This window comes from Myxine glutinosa, chromosome 3, assembly GCF_964187855.1.
Source record: "Myxine glutinosa chromosome 3, kmMyxGlut1.1, whole genome shotgun sequence".
In the NCBI taxonomy this organism is placed as follows: domain Eukaryota; kingdom Metazoa; phylum Chordata; class Myxini; order Myxiniformes; family Myxinidae; genus Myxine; species Myxine glutinosa.
This window is the reverse complement of record NC_136263.1, coordinates 216,999,071-217,018,205: the sequence shown is the minus strand read 5'-3', so window position 1 is coordinate 217,018,205 and position 19,135 is coordinate 216,999,071. Positions and strand designations below refer to the sequence as shown.

Genomic DNA, 19,135 nt, shown 5'->3' with positions numbered 1-19,135 from the left:
GAAAAACACGGAGAAGTCCCATGCACACGCAGCAGAGAACACCAAGGTCCACATGCAGACCAAGCAGAGGGCGGAGGTGCAGAGGAAAAGGCACAGTGGTGGGCCCGAGGGTGAGCAGATCAAGTCATGAGCAGAGGGAGGGCAGCCGTGGCAGGAAGGGAGTGTCCATCTGTGACACCAAGGCAGATCCAAAACGTCGCTGACAACACCAAGGAGAAGCATGCAACACAGAGCTATGTGCGCAGCGGAGGGCCAGGTGCGCAGCGGAGGGCCAGGCACGCAGACATGAGTCGAAACCCGGGGCAGTTCCTGTCTAGTCGGCATGCCAAGGACAGCAGGGGCATGAAGGCAAAAATGCAGAGCTAAGGTTATTGCACCACTCACGACTCGCAAGTTTTCAGGCAATCTTCCATCACGATCCTTGCTCAAAACCCCACTGATGAAACCCACCCCCAGAAACCTCCCAGCCACTGCAAGAGCGGCCCGAAAGTTCATGAACCCGAACATCACAAAAACCACCACATCCACGAACATTGGCACGCAGACCATGCTGACATGAGAGGGAGGGTGCACCTCGCCGGCACCGAGACCATCAGAGGTTCGGTCAATGCAGAACCACGTAGGCCTCAGAGGCAGAACCCCAGCACCAAACCATGCAATACAGGGAGCTCAAGGTGGAACTCCCTCGTTTGCTAAATTTAAATATGAATTAAAATACACTAAAAACAAAACTGCAAAACGTCAGGATTATTTTCACCACGAGACAAGCACGATGCCAGCTAATCCCGGTATTAGTTTTCGCTATGTTTCGAGTTAACAATGAACCGACTCTACACCACTTCAATCTTGAAACTTTGCAATAACGACAAAGGGATTGCAGTGTTACGATTATATTTACTATATTATTGGTGTTAACGCTGTAATTATTATTACGAAAACAAAACAACTATTAGTTTATTCTATATTAGCAGAAGTACCCGGCTTTGCCGGGCGGGGGAGGGGGGGATAGGGGGTCGGAAGGGGGGAGGGGGGAGGGGGAAAGGGGAGGAGGAGGAGGAGGAGGGGGAATGGGGGCATAGGGGGTGGGAAGGGGGGAAGAGGGGGAGGGGCGAGGGGGGAGGGGGAAAGGGGAGGAGGAGGAGGAGGAGAGGGGGAGGGGAAGAGGGGGATTTTGTGTTCAAATGTCTGGTGATTGTTTTGTATTTATTTATGTGAATGTGTACTTGGATATAACTGTCATTAATTTTAAAAAGCTTCGCCACTGCCGAGCGATTTTTTTTTTTTTTTTTTAAGTCCAAAAAAAACATTTTTTTTATTTTTTCAAAAAATATTTTTTTTGTGCTTGCAACACTCACAGTCACTCACTGATGAACCTCTGAGAGTTTGACGAAGATCCGTTCAGCCATCTCTGAGAAAAATGGCAACACACAGACAGACAGACTACAGACTCTCTCTTATATAGTAGATTTTGAGTCAACAATGAACAAACCATACATCGCTTCAATCTAGAAACTTTCCAATAACGCCAAAGGGATTGCAGTGTTCGGATTATATTTACTATATTATTCGTATTAACGCCATTATTACTACTAGGGCGTGCCCGAACGTGGGTGCGAAAAAACATGCGTGCAAACAACAACAACAAAAAAAAACTTTGAAACCACGTGGCAGTAACGACCACAGAACCCCCCCCTCTATTTACATGAAATGGTTTGGTCCATTCGCAAAGCCAAAGCGAACGGCTTGCGAGTACGGTAGAACCCCCCCCTCTATTTACATGAAATGGTTTGGTCCATTCGCAAAGCCAAAGCGAACGGCTTGCGAGTACGGTGACCATACTTTGGGAACCACTTGTCCGATTAATTTCAAACCTTGAAAAGGCACATCCTCGGGTCCCCAGCAATATACCTGGCAAGTTTCAAGTATATCGGACCCGTGGTTGTCGAGAAACAGCGGTCACAGACAAACACACACACACACACACACACACACACACACACACACACACACACACACACACACACACACACACACACACACACACACACACACACACAGATTACTGGAATTATAGATAGACTAGGACGTGCCCGTACGTGGGTGCCCGTTCGGAAAAACATTCCAAACCGCGTGGCAGGAACGACCACAGAACCCCCCCCTCTATTTACATGAAATGGTTTGGTCCATTCGCAAAGCCAAAGCGAACGACCACAGAACCCCCCCCCCCCTCTATTTACATGAATGGTTTGGTCCATTCGCAAAGCCAAAGCGAACGGCGAACGGCTAAATCGCCATAGCTCGGTAACTACTTCTCCGATTAATATGAAACCTTGAAAAGGCACATCCTCAGGTCCCCAGCAATATACCTGGCAAGTTTCAAGTATATCGGACCCGTGGTTGTCGAGAAACAGCGGTCACAGACATACACACAGACATACAGAGATTACTGGAATTATAGATAGATTTATTATTATTATTATTATTATTATTATTATTATTATTATTATTATTATTAGGTTTCCTCTACAATTACGTTGCAGAGGAATACCTTTTGTTTTTCCTATGAGTTTTTCTTTTTCTTTTACCTATTCTTCCACCCTATTTTTGACCTCTGAAAACTTTAAAATTAATGTTCTCAGCAACCGTTGGTCCGATTGACAAGAAATTTTCATCAAGTGATCGGCTAGGCATGTAGAATATTTTACTGCTAATTATGACGTCATAGGTCACGTGGTATGATCGCCATCTTCGAAAACACCTTCAGCTTTGCCCCTCTATATCTCAAACGGCTCAATGGAAAAAATTGAGTCATGGCTCATTCTAAAGAACTTTGCAATGGGACCAAAAAACATGTTTATTTAGTATATTAAAAGTGCTAAGATTATGAGGTTAGAATTCGACAAATAGATCCCTTACTCCCACGAATATGATTTTTTTTTACATAACCTATGTTTAAAAAAAACCTCAGAATGCAAAAAATTTCGACCTCATACGTCACATGGTTCGGCTGCCATATTGTTTTATGTGAAAAACACGAAAACCCCTTTTTCTCCGCAACGGCTGAACAGATCGAGCCCAAACTTTGCATGCATAATTGCACACCCATGACGAACAAAATGTTCAGCGATCATGACATCATGCGTCACATGGTTTTGGAGTTATGATGTTTTTAAGTGGACACTTAAAATGCTATCTCCTCAATCATTTGTGAAGATATTGAGTGGAAACTTTACACAAATGTTCCCCATGGGGGGGAAGTTAAAACTTGAGAAGTTTTGATGTCACATGGTTTGGCCGCAATAAATAATTGAAGGAAAATCATAAAAGGCTTCTTTCTCTTGAACTGCTGCATTGATTGACTTGAAATTTTAATGCAATGTAGCGCTCATCAAGCGGAATAAGTGTTTTTTTTGTTTTTTTTTGTATACAAGATCGAGGCTCGTGAAAGAGCGAACATTAATCACACAGAATGACAAACCGACACATAAAACATATAACATGGGGAGCGGTAGACAAGATGGGGAGAGAGGGGGAAGGACACAAACAACATTTGAGAGCAGGGACATCGAGAGATCTGTGGGAGGGAGAGGGCTTGGGGGGGGGGGGGAGGCATGGGAAGGGGGGGAGGGGGGAGGGTGGGAGAGGTATAAAACGTATGGACACTGCCAGGACTTCCAGGAAAGAAGTTGGAATTTCAAACAAGGTGGATCTAGGGTGAATTAGCGGGGGTAGAAAAGATCAAGGTTTTGGATGGGGGAAGATAAGAGATGGTGGTGAACAGCTGTTTTAAAGACCTGGAGGGAGGAGTGGGATTGAAGGGAGTGTGGGAGTTTGTTCCAGAGGCGGGAGAAAAGAGGAATGAAAGAGTGAAGGTGAGCAGAGAGCCGAGATTTCGGCAGTTTAACCATCAGAGGGTTGCTGACAGATCTCGTGCGACCTGTAGGAATATTTGGCGGACAAAGCACAGAGAGAGCTGGGGGAGCAAGGCCGGAGAGGAGTCGGTAGAAGACAGAAAGACCACCTACCTGCCTGTGGTGAGTGAGTGAAAGGCCCTCGGAGATAGCTTCATCGCGGGAGATTCCAATGATTCTGAAAGCTTTGGTTTCAACAGTGTGAAGCCGAGCTCGGTGTGAGGCAGGAGCACCGCCCCATAGGGGAGAACAGTATTCCATTGAGCTGCGGATGAAAGCCTTGCATGTGGTGAGGAGCTCAGGTGTGACTAGGAAGGACTTTGCACGACGGAGGATGGCCAGTCGGCGACTGGCTTTGGAGGCCAGCTTGGAAATGTGGTTTTCCCAAGAAAGATCATGGCAGATAGTGAGACCCAAAAGCTTGAGCGACAGAGCTTCTTGGAGAGGATTGTTGAGAAAGTAGATGGGAGGGTTGTCCAGTCAATCTTTTCGGAGAGACATAGTAAGAGTGTGAGATTTGTCAGGATTGAAAGACATGTTCTACTTGTTTGACCAGTCTGTGATTTTGTCCAGGTCTTCAGAGTGAGGAGGCTGCAGACTGCTGATCTGAGGGAAGAGGAATGGAGCGGCAGAGAGTGGAGTCATCAGCAAAGAGATAGAGAGGATTTTCCAGAGAGTCGGAGAGATCATTGATAAAGACCAGAAAAAGCACAGGGTCCAGAACACTGCTTTGGGGGAACTCCAGCCTGAACAGGAAGGGGAGATGAGAGAAATCCATTCAGGGCCACACGTTGACTACGACCAGAGAGGAAGTCCGCAAGCCATGCATGGAGATTTCCATGGATACCATAGGAGGAGAGTTTGGTGAGCAGAGCTCGGTGCCAGACCGTATCGAAGGCACGTGATATATCAAGGGAGACAGCTCTGATTTCCTGTTTAGGCATTGAGGACCTCCATCCATTGTTGAGACAGCAGAAGCAGCATGTCCAGGGTAGAATGACCTGGTCTGAATCCAAATTGATGATCGGAGATCAAGCCATTGGAGAAGAGGAAGGATTTGATATCCGAAGCAATGATGGATTCCATGAATTTGCTGATAATTGGGAGCAGCCTGATTGGTCTGTCATTGCAAGGATATGTTTTTGCACCTTTTTTGTGTAAAGCGGTAATGTTTGCTGATTTCCAAGATGCTGGCAGATGACCTTGAGCAAAAGAGAGGGTGAAAATAACAGAGAGAGGGTGAGATGGAGCGGAAGAGCAGGATTTTAGGACCCGTGGGCTGATGCTGTCTGGTCCAATTGCAGAATCAGAGTTGAGGTTTGACAAAAACTCCTCCACCTTGTCAGGAGAGAAGGACACAGAGTCCAGGAGCGGTTGGGTTCGACTGGGTAAGGTGGGAACAGAGAGAGATGGGTTTGGGACACAAGATTTTGAGGCAAACACAGAGTTGAGGCATTCGGCTTTGTCACATGCGGTGTCAACTGTGTAGCCATTTGAGGTAAGGGAGGGGATGGAGGGTGAACAAACAGCAGAAACGGATTTGACCAGATGCCACCAGGGATTTGGAGGAAGGAGACAGGTTTGAGAGTTCATTCTTGAGTGTGGAGAGATCGTGCTTCCTGGCACTCCTGAGGGTAGACACACTCTTGTTCCGAGCTTGGTGGAAGGAACTGAGATTGCCTTCAGTTGGATTAGCCTTCCAAGAGGCAAAGGCAAGTTGTTTCAGGGCAACTGCCTCACTACAAGATTCAGTGTACCATGGACGGGAGGAAGGGTAAGACAACTGAAGACGAGATGGGATAAATCTGTGCATGAGAGAGAGCAGTTTGCTTTGGAAGAATTCCCAGGAAGGATTGATGTCAGAGGCAGTAGAGATGGGAGACCAGTCCAGATGATTGATGGCTGCTTGAAGACCGTGCCAGTCGGCCTGAGTGAAATGCCAGACTCGACGACGCTGAGGAGGCTCTCTGAGAATGGCCAGAGAGATGTCCACTTTAACAAGCACATGATCAGAAGAACCGAGTGGAGCAGAAGAAGAGCAGCAGACATTAGCAGGGAAGTTTGTCATAAACAAGTCTAGAAGAGAAGATACTCCATTGGCTGAGATCTGGGTCAGGAAATTGACAGATTGTGTCAATCCCAGTGAGTCACAGAAGTCCTTTGCTGAGGTGCCATGACTGGTGAGAGAGGAACCCACACCCAGCCAGCTGGCATGATGACAGTTGAAGTCACCACATATGAGGAAGAGAGAGTTTGGATGAGTGGATAGAAGTTGGTCCATGTTGTCAGACAGTGATATGTAAATGGAGTCATCACTGTTTGGAGGACGGAACAGAACACATATGAACAAAAGGTGGGAGCGGAGAGGAAGCCGTAGCCAGAGATACTCCTGGGGGTGAGGTGGAGAGAGGGCAGTGCAAGGAGGGTGAGGAAGAGAGTTTTTGATAAAGATAGCCACCCCACCACCAGGACGAGGCTCAGGTCTATCATACCAGGGAGTAGATGTTTGAGGTCATACCAGGGAGGGAGTAACCAGGAAGAGATATTAAGGAATTCGAGACATCTTGAAGGAGGAAAGTTTCTGTTATGCAGATCAAGTCTGGATTGTCAGTAGCAACCTGTATGGAGAGATCAGTCAGGTTTGAGCGAAGGCCCCGGATGTTTGAGGTCCATACCGTTAATAAAGAGAGAGGGGGAGCATCGGGTACAGGACAGGGGAGGGGAGGGGTAGGGTAAGATGAAGGATGAGAGGGGGAGGTAGGGAGAGCAGTTGATAGTGTGTCAGAGATTACAGAAGAGTGACAAGAAAGGGAAAGATGAGGACGAAAGTGTTTAAAATTTCAACATGATTGGTTGTACGGTTTCAAAGCTCGAAGTCGTTATTGTTGAAAGATGAAGAAGAAGAAGAAACGCACCACTTTTTCTTTTGAGGCCATGTGACTGATTATGGCCACTGCCATTTTTCAGAATTATTTCCTTTAAAAATCATTTCCTCTGCAATAATTGGACCGATTGACAGCTAATTTTCACCGTCGGAGAGACGTCGGAGCGACAGGATTCGTCCTGTATATTTTAATGGCAATTATGACGTCACAGGTCACATGGTATGGCCGCCATCTTGGAAAAACCGAAAAAAAATTCATCTCTCTATCTCCAAAAGTGCTGCGTAGAAAAGATTGAGACATATCTCATTGTAAAGAACTATACATGGAGAATAAGCCTTGTGAATGATGATGTCATAATTCGATAAGTACAAAACTTCATCCGATCAGGATGAAATTTCTTGAGCATCATCTCGGGATAAATTGATGGAGAAAAAAAATTGTTGCAAAGCATGTCTGATGAAAGAGGGGTTGTATCAAAGCATGTCCAATGAAAGTGGGGTTGCATCAAAGTGGGGTTGCATCAAAGAGTGTCCGATCAAAGTGGGGTTGTAGCAAAGCCGGGTTTTTGCAAAGCATGTCGGATGAAAGAGGGGTTGTATCAAAGCATGTCCAATGAAAGCGGGGTTGTATCAAAGCATGTCCAATGAAAGCGTGTCCGATGAAAGCAGGGATGCAGCAAAGCATGTCCGATAAAAGCGGGGTTGCAGCAAAGCATGTCCGATGAAAGCGGGGTTATAGAAAATCGAGGTTGTTGCAAGGCATGTCTGATGAAAGCAGGGTTGTATCAAAGCGGGGTTGCATCAAAGCGGGGTTGCATCAAAGCGGGGTTGCATCAAAGCGGGGTTGCATCAAAGCGGGGTTGCATCAAAGCGGGGTTGCATCAAAGCGGGGTTGCATCAAAGCGGGGTTGCATCAAAGCGGGGTTGCATCAAAGCGGGGTTGCATCAAAGCGGGGTTGCATCAAAGCGGGGTTGCATCAAAGCGGGGTTGCATCAAAGCGGGGTTGCATCAACGCGGGGTTGCATCAGCGCGGGGTTGCATCAGCGCGGGGTTGCATCAACGCGGGGTTGCATCAACGCGGGGTTGCATCAAAGCGGGGTTGCATCAAAGCGGGGTTGCATCAAAGCGGGGTTGCATCAAAGCGGGGTTGCATCAAAGCGGGGTTGCATCAAAGCGGGGTTGCATCAAAGCGGGGTTGCATCAAAGCGGGGTTGCATCAAAGCGGGGTTGCATCAAAGCGGGGTTGCATCAAAGCGGGGTTGCATCAAAGCGGGGTTGCATCAAAGCGGGGTTGCATCAAAGCGGGGTTGCATCAAAGCGGCGTTGCCTCAAAGCGGGGTTGCATCAAAGCGGGGTTGCATCAACGCGGGGTTGCATCAACGCGGGGTTGCATCAACGCGGGGTTGCATCAACGCGGGGTTGCATCAACGCGGGGTTGCATCAAAGCGGGGTTGCATCAAAGCGGGGTTGCATCAAAGCGGGGTTGCATCAAAGCGGGGTTGCATCAAAGCGGGGTTGCATCAAAGCGGGGTTGCATCAAAGCGGGGTTGCATCAAAGCGGGGTTGCATCAAAGCGGGGTTGCATCAAAGCGGGGTTGCATCAAAGCGGGGTTGCATCAAAGCGGGGGTTGCATCAAAGCGGGGTTGCATCAAAGCGGGGTTGCATCAAAGCGGGGTTGCATCAAAGCGGGGTTGCATCAAAGCAGGGTTGCATCAAAGCGGGGTTGCATCAAAGCGGGGTTGCATCAAAGCGGGGTTGCATCAAAGCGGGGTTGCATCAAAGCGGGGTTGCATCAAAGCAGGGATGCAGCAAAGCATGTCCGATAAAAGCGGGGTTGCATCAAAAGCGGGGTTGCATCAAAAGCGGGGTTGTATGAAAGCGGGAAGGCGGAGGAAACCAGTCATCACTGCCAGCAGTTTTAAAGTGGCAGTTCTAGTTATTGTCCCCCGTCGCACAGCGGAGCGAAAGGGGGACTATGGTTTTCCCCTCCGTCCGTGTGTCCGTCCGTCCGTGCGTGTGTGCGTGCGTGCGTAAGTGAAGGACCGCATTCAAATTTGGTGTGGGTGCAACCCACGTCAAAATCCAAGATGGCCGCCGCCATGTATGTCTGATGCCATGTATGTCTGAACCTTGTGAGCTGAATATCTTGAAAAATAAGCGAAGTACCAACTTCTAATCTGGTGTGTGGGTGTATCTAGGCATAAGGAAGAACGCCATTGAAAATTGGGTCGCCACGTCAAAATCCAAGATGGCCGACACCATATATATGTCTGAACCTTGTGAGCGAAATATCTTGAAAAATAAGCGAAGTACCAACTTCTAATTTGGTGTGTGGGTGTATCTCGGCATAAGGAAGAACGCTATTGAAAATTGGGTCGTCACGTCAAAATCCAAGATGGCCGCCACCATATATATGTCTGAAACTTGTGAGCGAAATATGTTGAAAAATAAGCGATGTACCAACTTCTAATCTGGTGTGTGGGTGTATCTAGGCACAAGGAAGAACGCTGTTTAAAATTGGGTCGCCACGTCAAAATCCAAGATGGCCGCCGCCATATATATGTCTGAACCTTGTGAGCGTAATATCTTGAAAAATATGCAAAGTACCAACTTCTAATCTGGTGTTTGGGTGTATCTAGGCACAAGGAAGAACACTATTGAAAATTGGGTCGCCACGTCAAAATCCAAGATGGCCGCCGCCATGTATGTCTGAACCCTGTGAGCGGAATATGTTGAAAAATAAGCGAAGTACCAACTTCTAATCTGGTGTGTGGGTGTATCTATGCATAAGGAAGAATGCAATTGAAAATTGGGTGGCCACGTCAAAATCCAAGATGGCCGCCGCCATGTATGTCTGAACCTTGTGAGCGAAATATATCATAGCATGTTTTCTGCGTCTTCCACTTTGTCAACTCACATCACTTCACCGACGGGGGACCTCGGCGTAACGCTTGTTATTATTATTATTATTATTATTATTATTATTGTTATGATTATTATCTTGCTATAATTCACCAAATGTCCATCTGTCTGTCTGTCTGTTCGAAGGTTCCGTAAAAACTGCTGAACCGATCTCAGCGATATTTTGGGTGGATAATCCTGGGATCTCCAGGAATAAAATAGGCTATTTAGGTTTCCCAATTTCAGCTTTATTCTCCAGCATTCTCAGGTTTGGACTCACGCATAACATTCGCGTTCGCATAACGTTAATTGTTCTCATTGTGACGATGTTGTTTTCCCGGGTGCCGCACAAACGGCTGCACCGATGGCTGCACCGATCGAACTCGGTCACCTCGGAAAAAGACCTTTTATAAGGACACGGGTTGAATCCCTGCTTGGGAGAATTCTAACCCATTTCAACTGAAGAAAACACGAATCGGGAGTACATACGACATAGCGATTGTGAACACGATTAGTTTAATCTCCACATGAGAGAATTGCCATATAGCTATTTGGGCGGTGAATACGCTAACAGATCGATGTCTCCATCGATCTTGCCAAGGCCGTAACAGCTATCGGCTCAAAAGCCTTTTAACTGTTGATTTGGAAGTTTTTACAATGAAGGAAACACGTATCGGGAGTACATATGACCGGGAGTTCTAACTGCACGCGGCTTCAGTGTCAAGCTTAAATCTGTCATGGCGGATCTGAAGAGCGGAATGCTTGGAGAAGTGGTGGGCTACTTCGGCATGAAGGAGGATCAGAAACGTGGCCTCCCACACTGCCACATCCTGCTGATACTTGCTCCCGCATGATGTTATTTTCCCGGGTGCCGCACAAACGGTTGCACCAATCGAGATTTAACGGATGTTTCTATAAATCGTTTAAAAGAAAAAAAGCCTTCAATTTCTGATATTTAGCCTTTTCATTTGGGCCTCCCAATTGAAGCCCCGCCCATATGGCAGGTTACTGTTGCTAGTTACGATAATTCACCAAATGTCCGTCCGTCTGTTCGAAGGTACCACAAAAACGGCTGAACCGATCACAATGATATTTTGGGTGGGGAAGGCCGAGAAAAATATATTTCCGGTCTCTGGTCAGCGCGCGCATCGATTTTGACCCTGTGCGTCAACATTTTTATTTTATTTTATTTCCAACGGTACCTACAACAGCGTGCGCCTGTTGTTGCCGTGCCGCGCGCTATCTCGGAAATACGGGTCTGTAAGGGTCGCCATTGGTATCGACGTTCGCGTACGGTTCTCCCCTACAAAACTACGTTTCGTTTGTCCAAATCCAACCAGCCGTTCCAAAGATATGAGTAGTGTTGTGTGTCGTGACGTCATGAATCCAATCGGCTGGATATTGTCATTTATTGAAACGAAGACGTTCTTTGTCGGGTTCGTGTGAAGCAATCAGAAGGCCTAGAGAGTTGCGGGTGGTCTCGTTAGTTAGGCCTGGATCCTATCTCGTTCGTCATGAAGTTGTAAGTGTCTGTGATAATCTGGTGGACTGGGAGAAGAGATCGTGTGAGACCATCGGCCTGTTGGACCACTTGCGCATGGGCAGTGTTGACGCGATCGATGCATTGGAATGTGTCACGGTACGGCGAGGCGATCTCGAGAACGAAATGGCAGTCTATAATATGCTTGAAGAACTTAATGATTTTCAGAATAAATACATTTTAAAATAACAAGCTTGTGTTCATTATTTACAAAAAAGGCCTACAAGTCCCATTGGCTGTCTTTAATTTATCTGGACGGTGCCACGGCAGATGAGGAGGACCGCAAGGCATGAGGACACAAACAACAACACCTTTATATGTGCAATCCATGCTTTTCAAAAAAAAGAAAAGAAAAAAAAAACCGCATTGCCGCATCATTTCTGGAACTTTGGTCTGACCAGAGACCAGCAATATATTTTTTCCGGCCTAATTCTGGGATCTCCTGGAGTAAAATCGGCTATATTGTTTTTCCAATTTCAGCTTTGGCTTCCAGCATTTTCAGGTTTGGACTCCCGCATAACGTTATTTTCCCGGTTGCCGCACAAACAACTGCACTGATCACTGCACAGCTGCACCGATTGGACTCGGTGACCTCAGACAAAGACCTTTTATAAGGACATGGGTTGAATCCCTGCTTGAGAGAATGCCAACCCCCTCCCCGCCTTCACGGCCGTCTCTCCAACTCACAATCCCACGAGATATGCGGAAAGGACGACCCAAAACCAATTATCTTCTTTTTGATTCCTATATAGACATCATTAAAAGTAAATAATGACCTCTGCCAAAGTTCAAACGACGTGGGTTTAATCTCTCGATGAAAGAATTCCACATAGCTATTTGGGCGGTGTATAAGCCAACAGATTGCTGTCTCCATCGATCTTGCCGAGGCCGTAACACCTTTCGGCTCAAAATCCTTTTAACTATTGACTTGGTAGTTTTTACAATGAAGGAAACATTAACAATGTTGTTAAAAGTTTATTTTGTGATTAGAGTTATGTTGTTTGGAATGAAAAAAGAGATATCGAGTTTCAGTGAATGATGACATGCTGTGATGGTTTCTACTTTCTGAACGTGAACTTCGCGGATCACCATATGCGGATTCGTCTCGGACCCACGATCGATGTTTCTATACGTGAACGTACCCGTTTGTTTGCGAACCGGTACGTTTTTCATGGAAGTCCTTCACGAACTTGCTGTCCATATCTGATGTGCGACTGAAGGTGCTACAGGAATGTGGAATTTATTGGTTTCATGCTTTAGCATTCGCCGTATCTGCATTGCCTGTTAGCTTCTGGCCTCCCACCCGTGCATAGCACGGGTATCTCACTAGTTATTACAATACAGCGGTATTGTTTTCATCTATCTATAATTCCAGTAATCTCTGTTTGTACATTTGTTTGTCTGTGACCGCTGTTTCTCGACAACCACGGGTCCGATATACTTTTAACTTGCCAGGTATATTGCTGGGGACCCGAGGATGTGCCTTTTCAAGGTTTCATATTAATCGGACAATTACTTACCGAGCTATGTCCAAAAAACGATTCAACCAATCAGAGCAGCGAACTATCGCGTGTGCCGAACGTGGCGGACACACTCTGCCTCGGATGGCACATTTGAGAGCGTATTCATTTATTTCACGTTTGCAAACTATGTTGGCGTTAAACTATGTTTTAAAACTAATAAAAACGAATTTGCGATTCATTCGCTTTCCTGCGCGTTTGTGCACGCGATGGCGATTTCTTTACCAAACTCCGGAAGCCGTTCGCTTTGGACCAAACCATTTCATGTAAATAGAGGGGGGGGATATAATTTTAGATATAGATATAGTACGGGCAATGCCCTAGTAATAATAATAGCGTTAATACTAATAATATAGTAAATATAATTGGAACACTGCAATCCCTTTGTCGTTATTGCAAAGTTTCTGGATTGAAGCGGTGTGGGGTTGGTTCATTGTTGACTAGAAACATAGAATAAACCAGTCTCAATGCAATTTTTTTTTGATACTTACATTATTTGCTAACTGGTATCCCCACCCAGGTCATACTATCCTCTTCAACTAAAGTATCAAGCAATCCCGGCTACGCCGCTGTTAGACTTTTGGTCTTGTTTTTTTTGTATCCATAGTCGAGGTCGTTGAGGAGCGAGAAAACGGAACGGAACGGAACCGAATGGAACGGACCAGGACATAACAGAACAAAACATTTATGAAAATGTTTATTATGAGAATGGGGATGGGGAACACACCAATAGCATTGTTGAGAGCCAAACGAGAGAGAGACTTGGAGGAATAAGGGACATGGAGATGAAAAAGAGTGAGGGGAGGAGGACATGGAGTGAATGAGGATGTTGCTGTAAACTTGCAATCACAGCAGTGGAAGGGAAAACTTGGTGAACTTGTCTTGTCCAAATTCCATTTGACTGTCCCCTGAAAACCTTTACTAGTTTTAGTTGTTCTGTCAATTTTTTTGTGAAGTAGTGGAAGGTTCCCCAAAATCAGATGACCGTCAGCCCACTTGAGGCTATTTATCTAGCTGTTATTTTGGTCAACTTTATATTGCGTACTGTACAAATGTGATGCTTTCTTATTTATTTGTGCAGTGGTTGTGGCAACACAAGTGTAGTCAAACAGTTCAGTTGCATTTTCATTGATGCAACCTCCAAGATGACCACAAACTAACATGGTGCAGCTATCTCATCCCTGCTCTGGGTGGCAATGACATGTAATATTGTATACTCGACTGGTATGATGCCACCAGCTACGTTCTTTTCATTTTATTTAATCTGTATATCTGTTGTTGATATTAAACTTGATGTTAGAGAAATTATTCGTTATCAAGTTATGAACCCTGCTATTATTTTGCTTTGCTGAAATCTGCTCGTTCATAGATACGGCTCTTGGTCCTGCCGATGTCTGGACATCGAGGCAAAGTCTGCAGGATGTTTACCAGAAGATGCTGGTCATTGATCTGGAGTTTGCTTTGGATAAGAAAGTGGAACAAGACCTGTGAGTGTTCTTCCATTACTTTGATTCTGGTGTTGGCCTGAGTGGCAACACAAGCTCATTCAGTGCAATTGCATAATCAGGATGATTTCTTACTCTGATCAACAACATTTGTACTATTGCTGGAATTGGCACTCCCGGAAGCGCAGGGCCGTGCTCGCCAGTGTAGAAGTATAAAACTTCTACAGGTAAGCGAGTTATCGCAGGCATTTCAATGAAAACCTGTCCCTTGTCCTCTTAATTGCTAAAATGCATTATAATGACAACAAACTCCGATGTAGTTCAGTTCATTGATGAATCTTAACAATACAATGCCATAGTTTATAAGAATCTTGTGGGAAAAGGATTTATTATATGATTAAGCATGTGTGTATATATATATATATATATATATATATATATATATATATATATATATATATATATATATATATATATATAATATATATATATATATACACAGTCATCCCTCGCTATATCGCGGTTCACTTTTCGCGGCTTCGGTACATCGCGGGTTTTTCTCGCTAGTATATGTAAAATTATATCGCCGATTTTTCGCTATATCGCGGGATTTTGCGGTATAAATGTATTTTTATATACTATTATTTTAAATATTTTTGTGGTAAAATAAGCATTTTCTAGCCTAAAAAATAAAAAAAACGTAAAGAAATAAGAAAAATACAGTATTTAAAACATATTACAAGAAATAAAATACTGTACATACTACATAGTGTACAGTAGAAGGGTAGACAAAGAGTCGTGCGTATGGAAAACGCAGATGCGGCAGCTTGCGCTAGTTACCCACGTAATGGGTAACTGTAATGCTCTTTCTGGCTGTGCAGTACATTCATCATCGTCATCACCTTCATCGTCATCAGTACTGCACAGCTAATTCATCATCATCTTCATCACGCAAGTTGTAGTATTGAAGAGCCGGGGCTCTTGCTTGATACGGACGAAATGACGGGCAAGACACAAACTCGTCCGAGAAGATATTTATTCTCAAAACCAACTCGGGAACACTGAAAAGCCCGTTTATCGGGCTGCATTATAAAGCACAACCAGAAACCGAAACCGAAAGCCACGCCTCTCAAGCGTGGCGTGCTTGGTGGTCACGTGATCAACAGGTGTAGCTGATTATACCCGCAAAGCGCAGCACGCTTTAGCGGTCACGTGACCAGCCACTCTCGCGCCGGGGATCCCCGCCGGTGACGTCACCGGCTGGAGCAAGGAGATTCTGATGCTGGTCTTGCTTGGGGAACCCATGGGTAGCTACAGTATCTTCAATGGTGAGTACCCATTAGAATTTTATATGTTGTTAAAATTACGTATGTTTAAGAGTGTAAAAAGTGTTTAAGAGTATAGGAAGTGTTTATAAGAGTATGGGAAAGGTTAATAAGAGTGTGGGGAGGGTCATAAAGCTTTAAAATATATATAAATAATAAAATAAAAATATGGTCGCTACTTCGCGGATTTTCGTCTATCGCGGGGGGTTCTGGAACGTAACCCCCGCGATAAACGAGGGATCACTGTATATATATATATATATATATATATATATATATATATATATATATGTATGTATATATATATATATATATATATATATATATATATATATATATATATATATATATATATATATACACACACACACACAGACTTGGCATTTAATATGGAATTTTTTTTTTTTCTTGACTTGGGTTTACTTTCTTAACTCAGTATATCAATCTGGTGAGTTTCTTTTACACTTTGGTGATTTATTTGTTGAAAGAACCATGTCACTGATTGTCTGTCGCAGCAAGAAGTCAACAACAGGATTATATCACAGGTGGTGTGGCAAAATGTACGGACAGGTGCATTTGATGATTGGCTTCACAGTCGGGTATCCAAGGGTTGTTGCGTTCTGTATTAGTGGAAAACAACTGCTGCACGTCTCCAAAAGTTATTGCCACTTCCTCTGGAGCTGGTCCGTCAACTCGACAATGCTGTTTGTCATGTCATACGAAATTACGGCATGAAACAGCGTGCTATTGCTCGGCAGTATGGCATCACTCAAGGTCAGGTGTCAAAGATCCTGAAACGAAATGCTCAGAGGGGTGTCCCTACTCCAATACCGAGGCCAGGACGTCCCCGCAGAACCACAAGGAGGGATGATCGCCAGCTGCACCGGTTAGTCACGCAATGGCCGTACCAAGTCAGCTAATCGGCTTAGGGCTGACTGGCAGCAACTGACAAATGTGCCTGTATCCAGAAGGCTAGTCAATCAATGACTGGTTCAAGCAGGCTATCGTGCCAGGCGCCCCCTGAGAAAGCCACGCCTGACCAGACAACACCGCCAGCCCCGATTGCAGTGGGCCAGAGAGCACCGTCAATGTTAGCCAGGACACTGGAATCATGTGATCTTCAGTGACGAGTCTAGATTTCTGGTCTATCGTCAGGATGGCCGTGTCCGAGTGCGCAGACAAGTGCATGAAGCCTACAACAAAGATTGTATCGTGCCAAGAGTCCAAGCTGGAGGTGGTGGGGTGACCGTTTGGGCTGCTTTTCATGCAGGGGGCAAAACTGACCTGGTTGTTCTGAATGGAAACCTGAACCAGTTCAAGTGCAGGGCCATTCTGGAAGAAACATTGCTTCCATTTGCTCGTGCAGCCTTTCGAGGAAACTTTTTCTTCCAAGATGAAAATGCACGGCCTCATCGTGCTCGCATGATCCAATACTTTCTTGCTGACCGTGGTGTAGAGCATATGGAGTGGCCTGCCATGTCCCCGAATATGAATCCGATGGAGAACTTGTGGGCAGAATTAACGCGTAAAATCGACCACTTGGACCAGCAGCCGACCTCTTTGCGTGAATTGCAGCAGGCTATTGTCACTGCATGGCAAGCGATTCCTGTCCAAACCTTGGCAAATCTCATGAACAGCATGCCTCAACGTGTACATGCTCTCCTGAATGCTCGTGGGTGTTACATGAAGTACTGAACTGTAATTTTACTGTCCGTAATCCCAGTCGTAATTTAACTTTTGTTTTTGTAAAAAAAATTTTTTGGCTAATGTGCAAAATAAAGAGATACTTCTGGAAAACGTACAGAAGTTTAACACACTACTGTGCATGAATTGAGTTCGATATCAGTTCACATCACTTTCAAGGATCAATTTATTTGTTTCAAAATGTCAAATGTGGTTTTTGTTTCTTTTAAAGGTCACATTAACAAAATCTAGAATAATTTCAACATAATTCCAATGAACTTTTGGTTCTAAGACATCTTGAAAAGTAAGTTCACCCCCACAAAAGAAATATTCCATATTAAATGCCAAGTCTGTATATATATATTGTCGCGATCCCGGCTGTTAAATGCTTCCAGCCCGGAATACTGACGTTAATGTCCGGGCTTCAAGTAGTCCACGGGGTGGACAAAGAGAACTCAATAAACACAACTGTGTTTTAACCGGCCTCTAGGGGTAGGCACGATGATTTATTGGCTCGATCTCAAAAACAATGGATGGTAACAGAGTGGAATACACAGCACAAAGCCTGCAGGAACTGTCGGCACCAGAAGCTCCAAACACGACACAGGCAATATGACTCACAGTTCCAATCTACGATATCCGGGAATCATTCGTTCTCTTTCGGAGTTACTCACTCTTAAAATACAGAACTATAAACGATCAGCACAACTCGGCTGTCGTGAGGCTTAAAAAATCCCCGTTTTTCTATTTTCCACTCGACGCCTTCGAGCCACGTCCGTCCCACAAGATGGCGGCCGGCTCTCTCCCCGTCCACCAATCGCGTGCCGAATCGCCACCCAATCGCGTGAGGCTGAAAGGAGGTCACGTGACGTGGTGGGCGGGGCACTAATTTGGTGAGAACAAGGTTGTTTCTCACAATATATATGTGTGTGTGTGTGTGTGTGTGTGTGTGTGTGTGTGTGTGTGTGTGTGTGTGTGTGTGTGTGTGTGTGTGTGTGTGTGTGTGTGTGTGTGTGTGTGTGTGTGTGTGTGTGTGTGTGTGTGTGTGTGTGTGTGTGTATATGTGTGTATATATATATATATATATATATATATATATATATATATGTATGTATATATATATATATGTATGTATATATATATATATATTGTTACGGACGTGGCTTGGATGTTATTTACCGAGCGGTTTTATGGTATGACCACGTCTGCACAAGTTACCCGATTGTGCCCGAACGTTGACTAGTCGCGCGATGCTGGCTCAATAAGAAAAAGAAGACACCCGGCTGGATTACAATAACACAATACGACACCAATGTTTCAATTCTCAAGACCTCCGGAGGAGATTATATTCGTACGGAAAGGTCAGATTACAGGGGCTAGAGGTATAATCACAGAAAGACAGGCACTTAGACACACTCTTATATTAACCCCGGACAGACGACAGACAAACGGGACAACGGCTGACTCACACGGGGGTTGATGACAGGAAAGCGGGTATCGATGGCTCCAGGTCCTCCTGGGCTCGGGGCAGGGTACAGTACGGTCCGGTCCGGTCCAAAGATGCGGGGAGGTATCGTCGCGCTGGGGGTGGCGGTGGCTTCTCTCTCCAAGCTGAGGCGCATCTCACGTCACATCCGGCGCGGGGCTGCGTATATCCGGCGGGGAGTGACACGCCCTCGGCTCGTTAGCTCCGTCCCAGATGGAATCGGCACGTTGCTTCTCATTGGGTGCGTGGGGGGGTTACTGGCTCCGCCCCTGACGAGGAGCTGACAGCCAGCCCCTTCGGGGTAACGCCGTGGAGCGCATGGTCATGGCGGGTAACCGAGCCGGTGTGAGGACGCACACTCCCCGCCCCTCTGTTGTTGTAGTCGTAGTTGTAGTTGTAATTGTTGTTGTAGTTGTTGTTTGGGGAAGAAGATGGGAG

The 19,135-nt window shown here is 45.5% G+C and overlaps 1 protein-coding gene across 13 annotated transcripts in view; it reads left to right on the top strand.

The window, feature by feature from the left end:
• The window catches only part of SMG7 (SMG7 nonsense mediated mRNA decay factor), a 396,971-nt gene that overhangs the window by 21,941 nt on the left and 355,895 nt on the right, over positions 1-19,135 (top strand). For all 13 annotated transcript variants that reach the window (XM_068109497.2, XM_068109496.2, XM_068109493.2 and 10 more), the window contains exon 3: positions 14,128-14,245. In XM_068109497.2, coding sequence (XP_067965598.2) covers positions 14,128-14,245 — 118 coding nt within the window. The remainder of the gene's footprint in view (positions 1-14,127; positions 14,246-19,135) is intronic.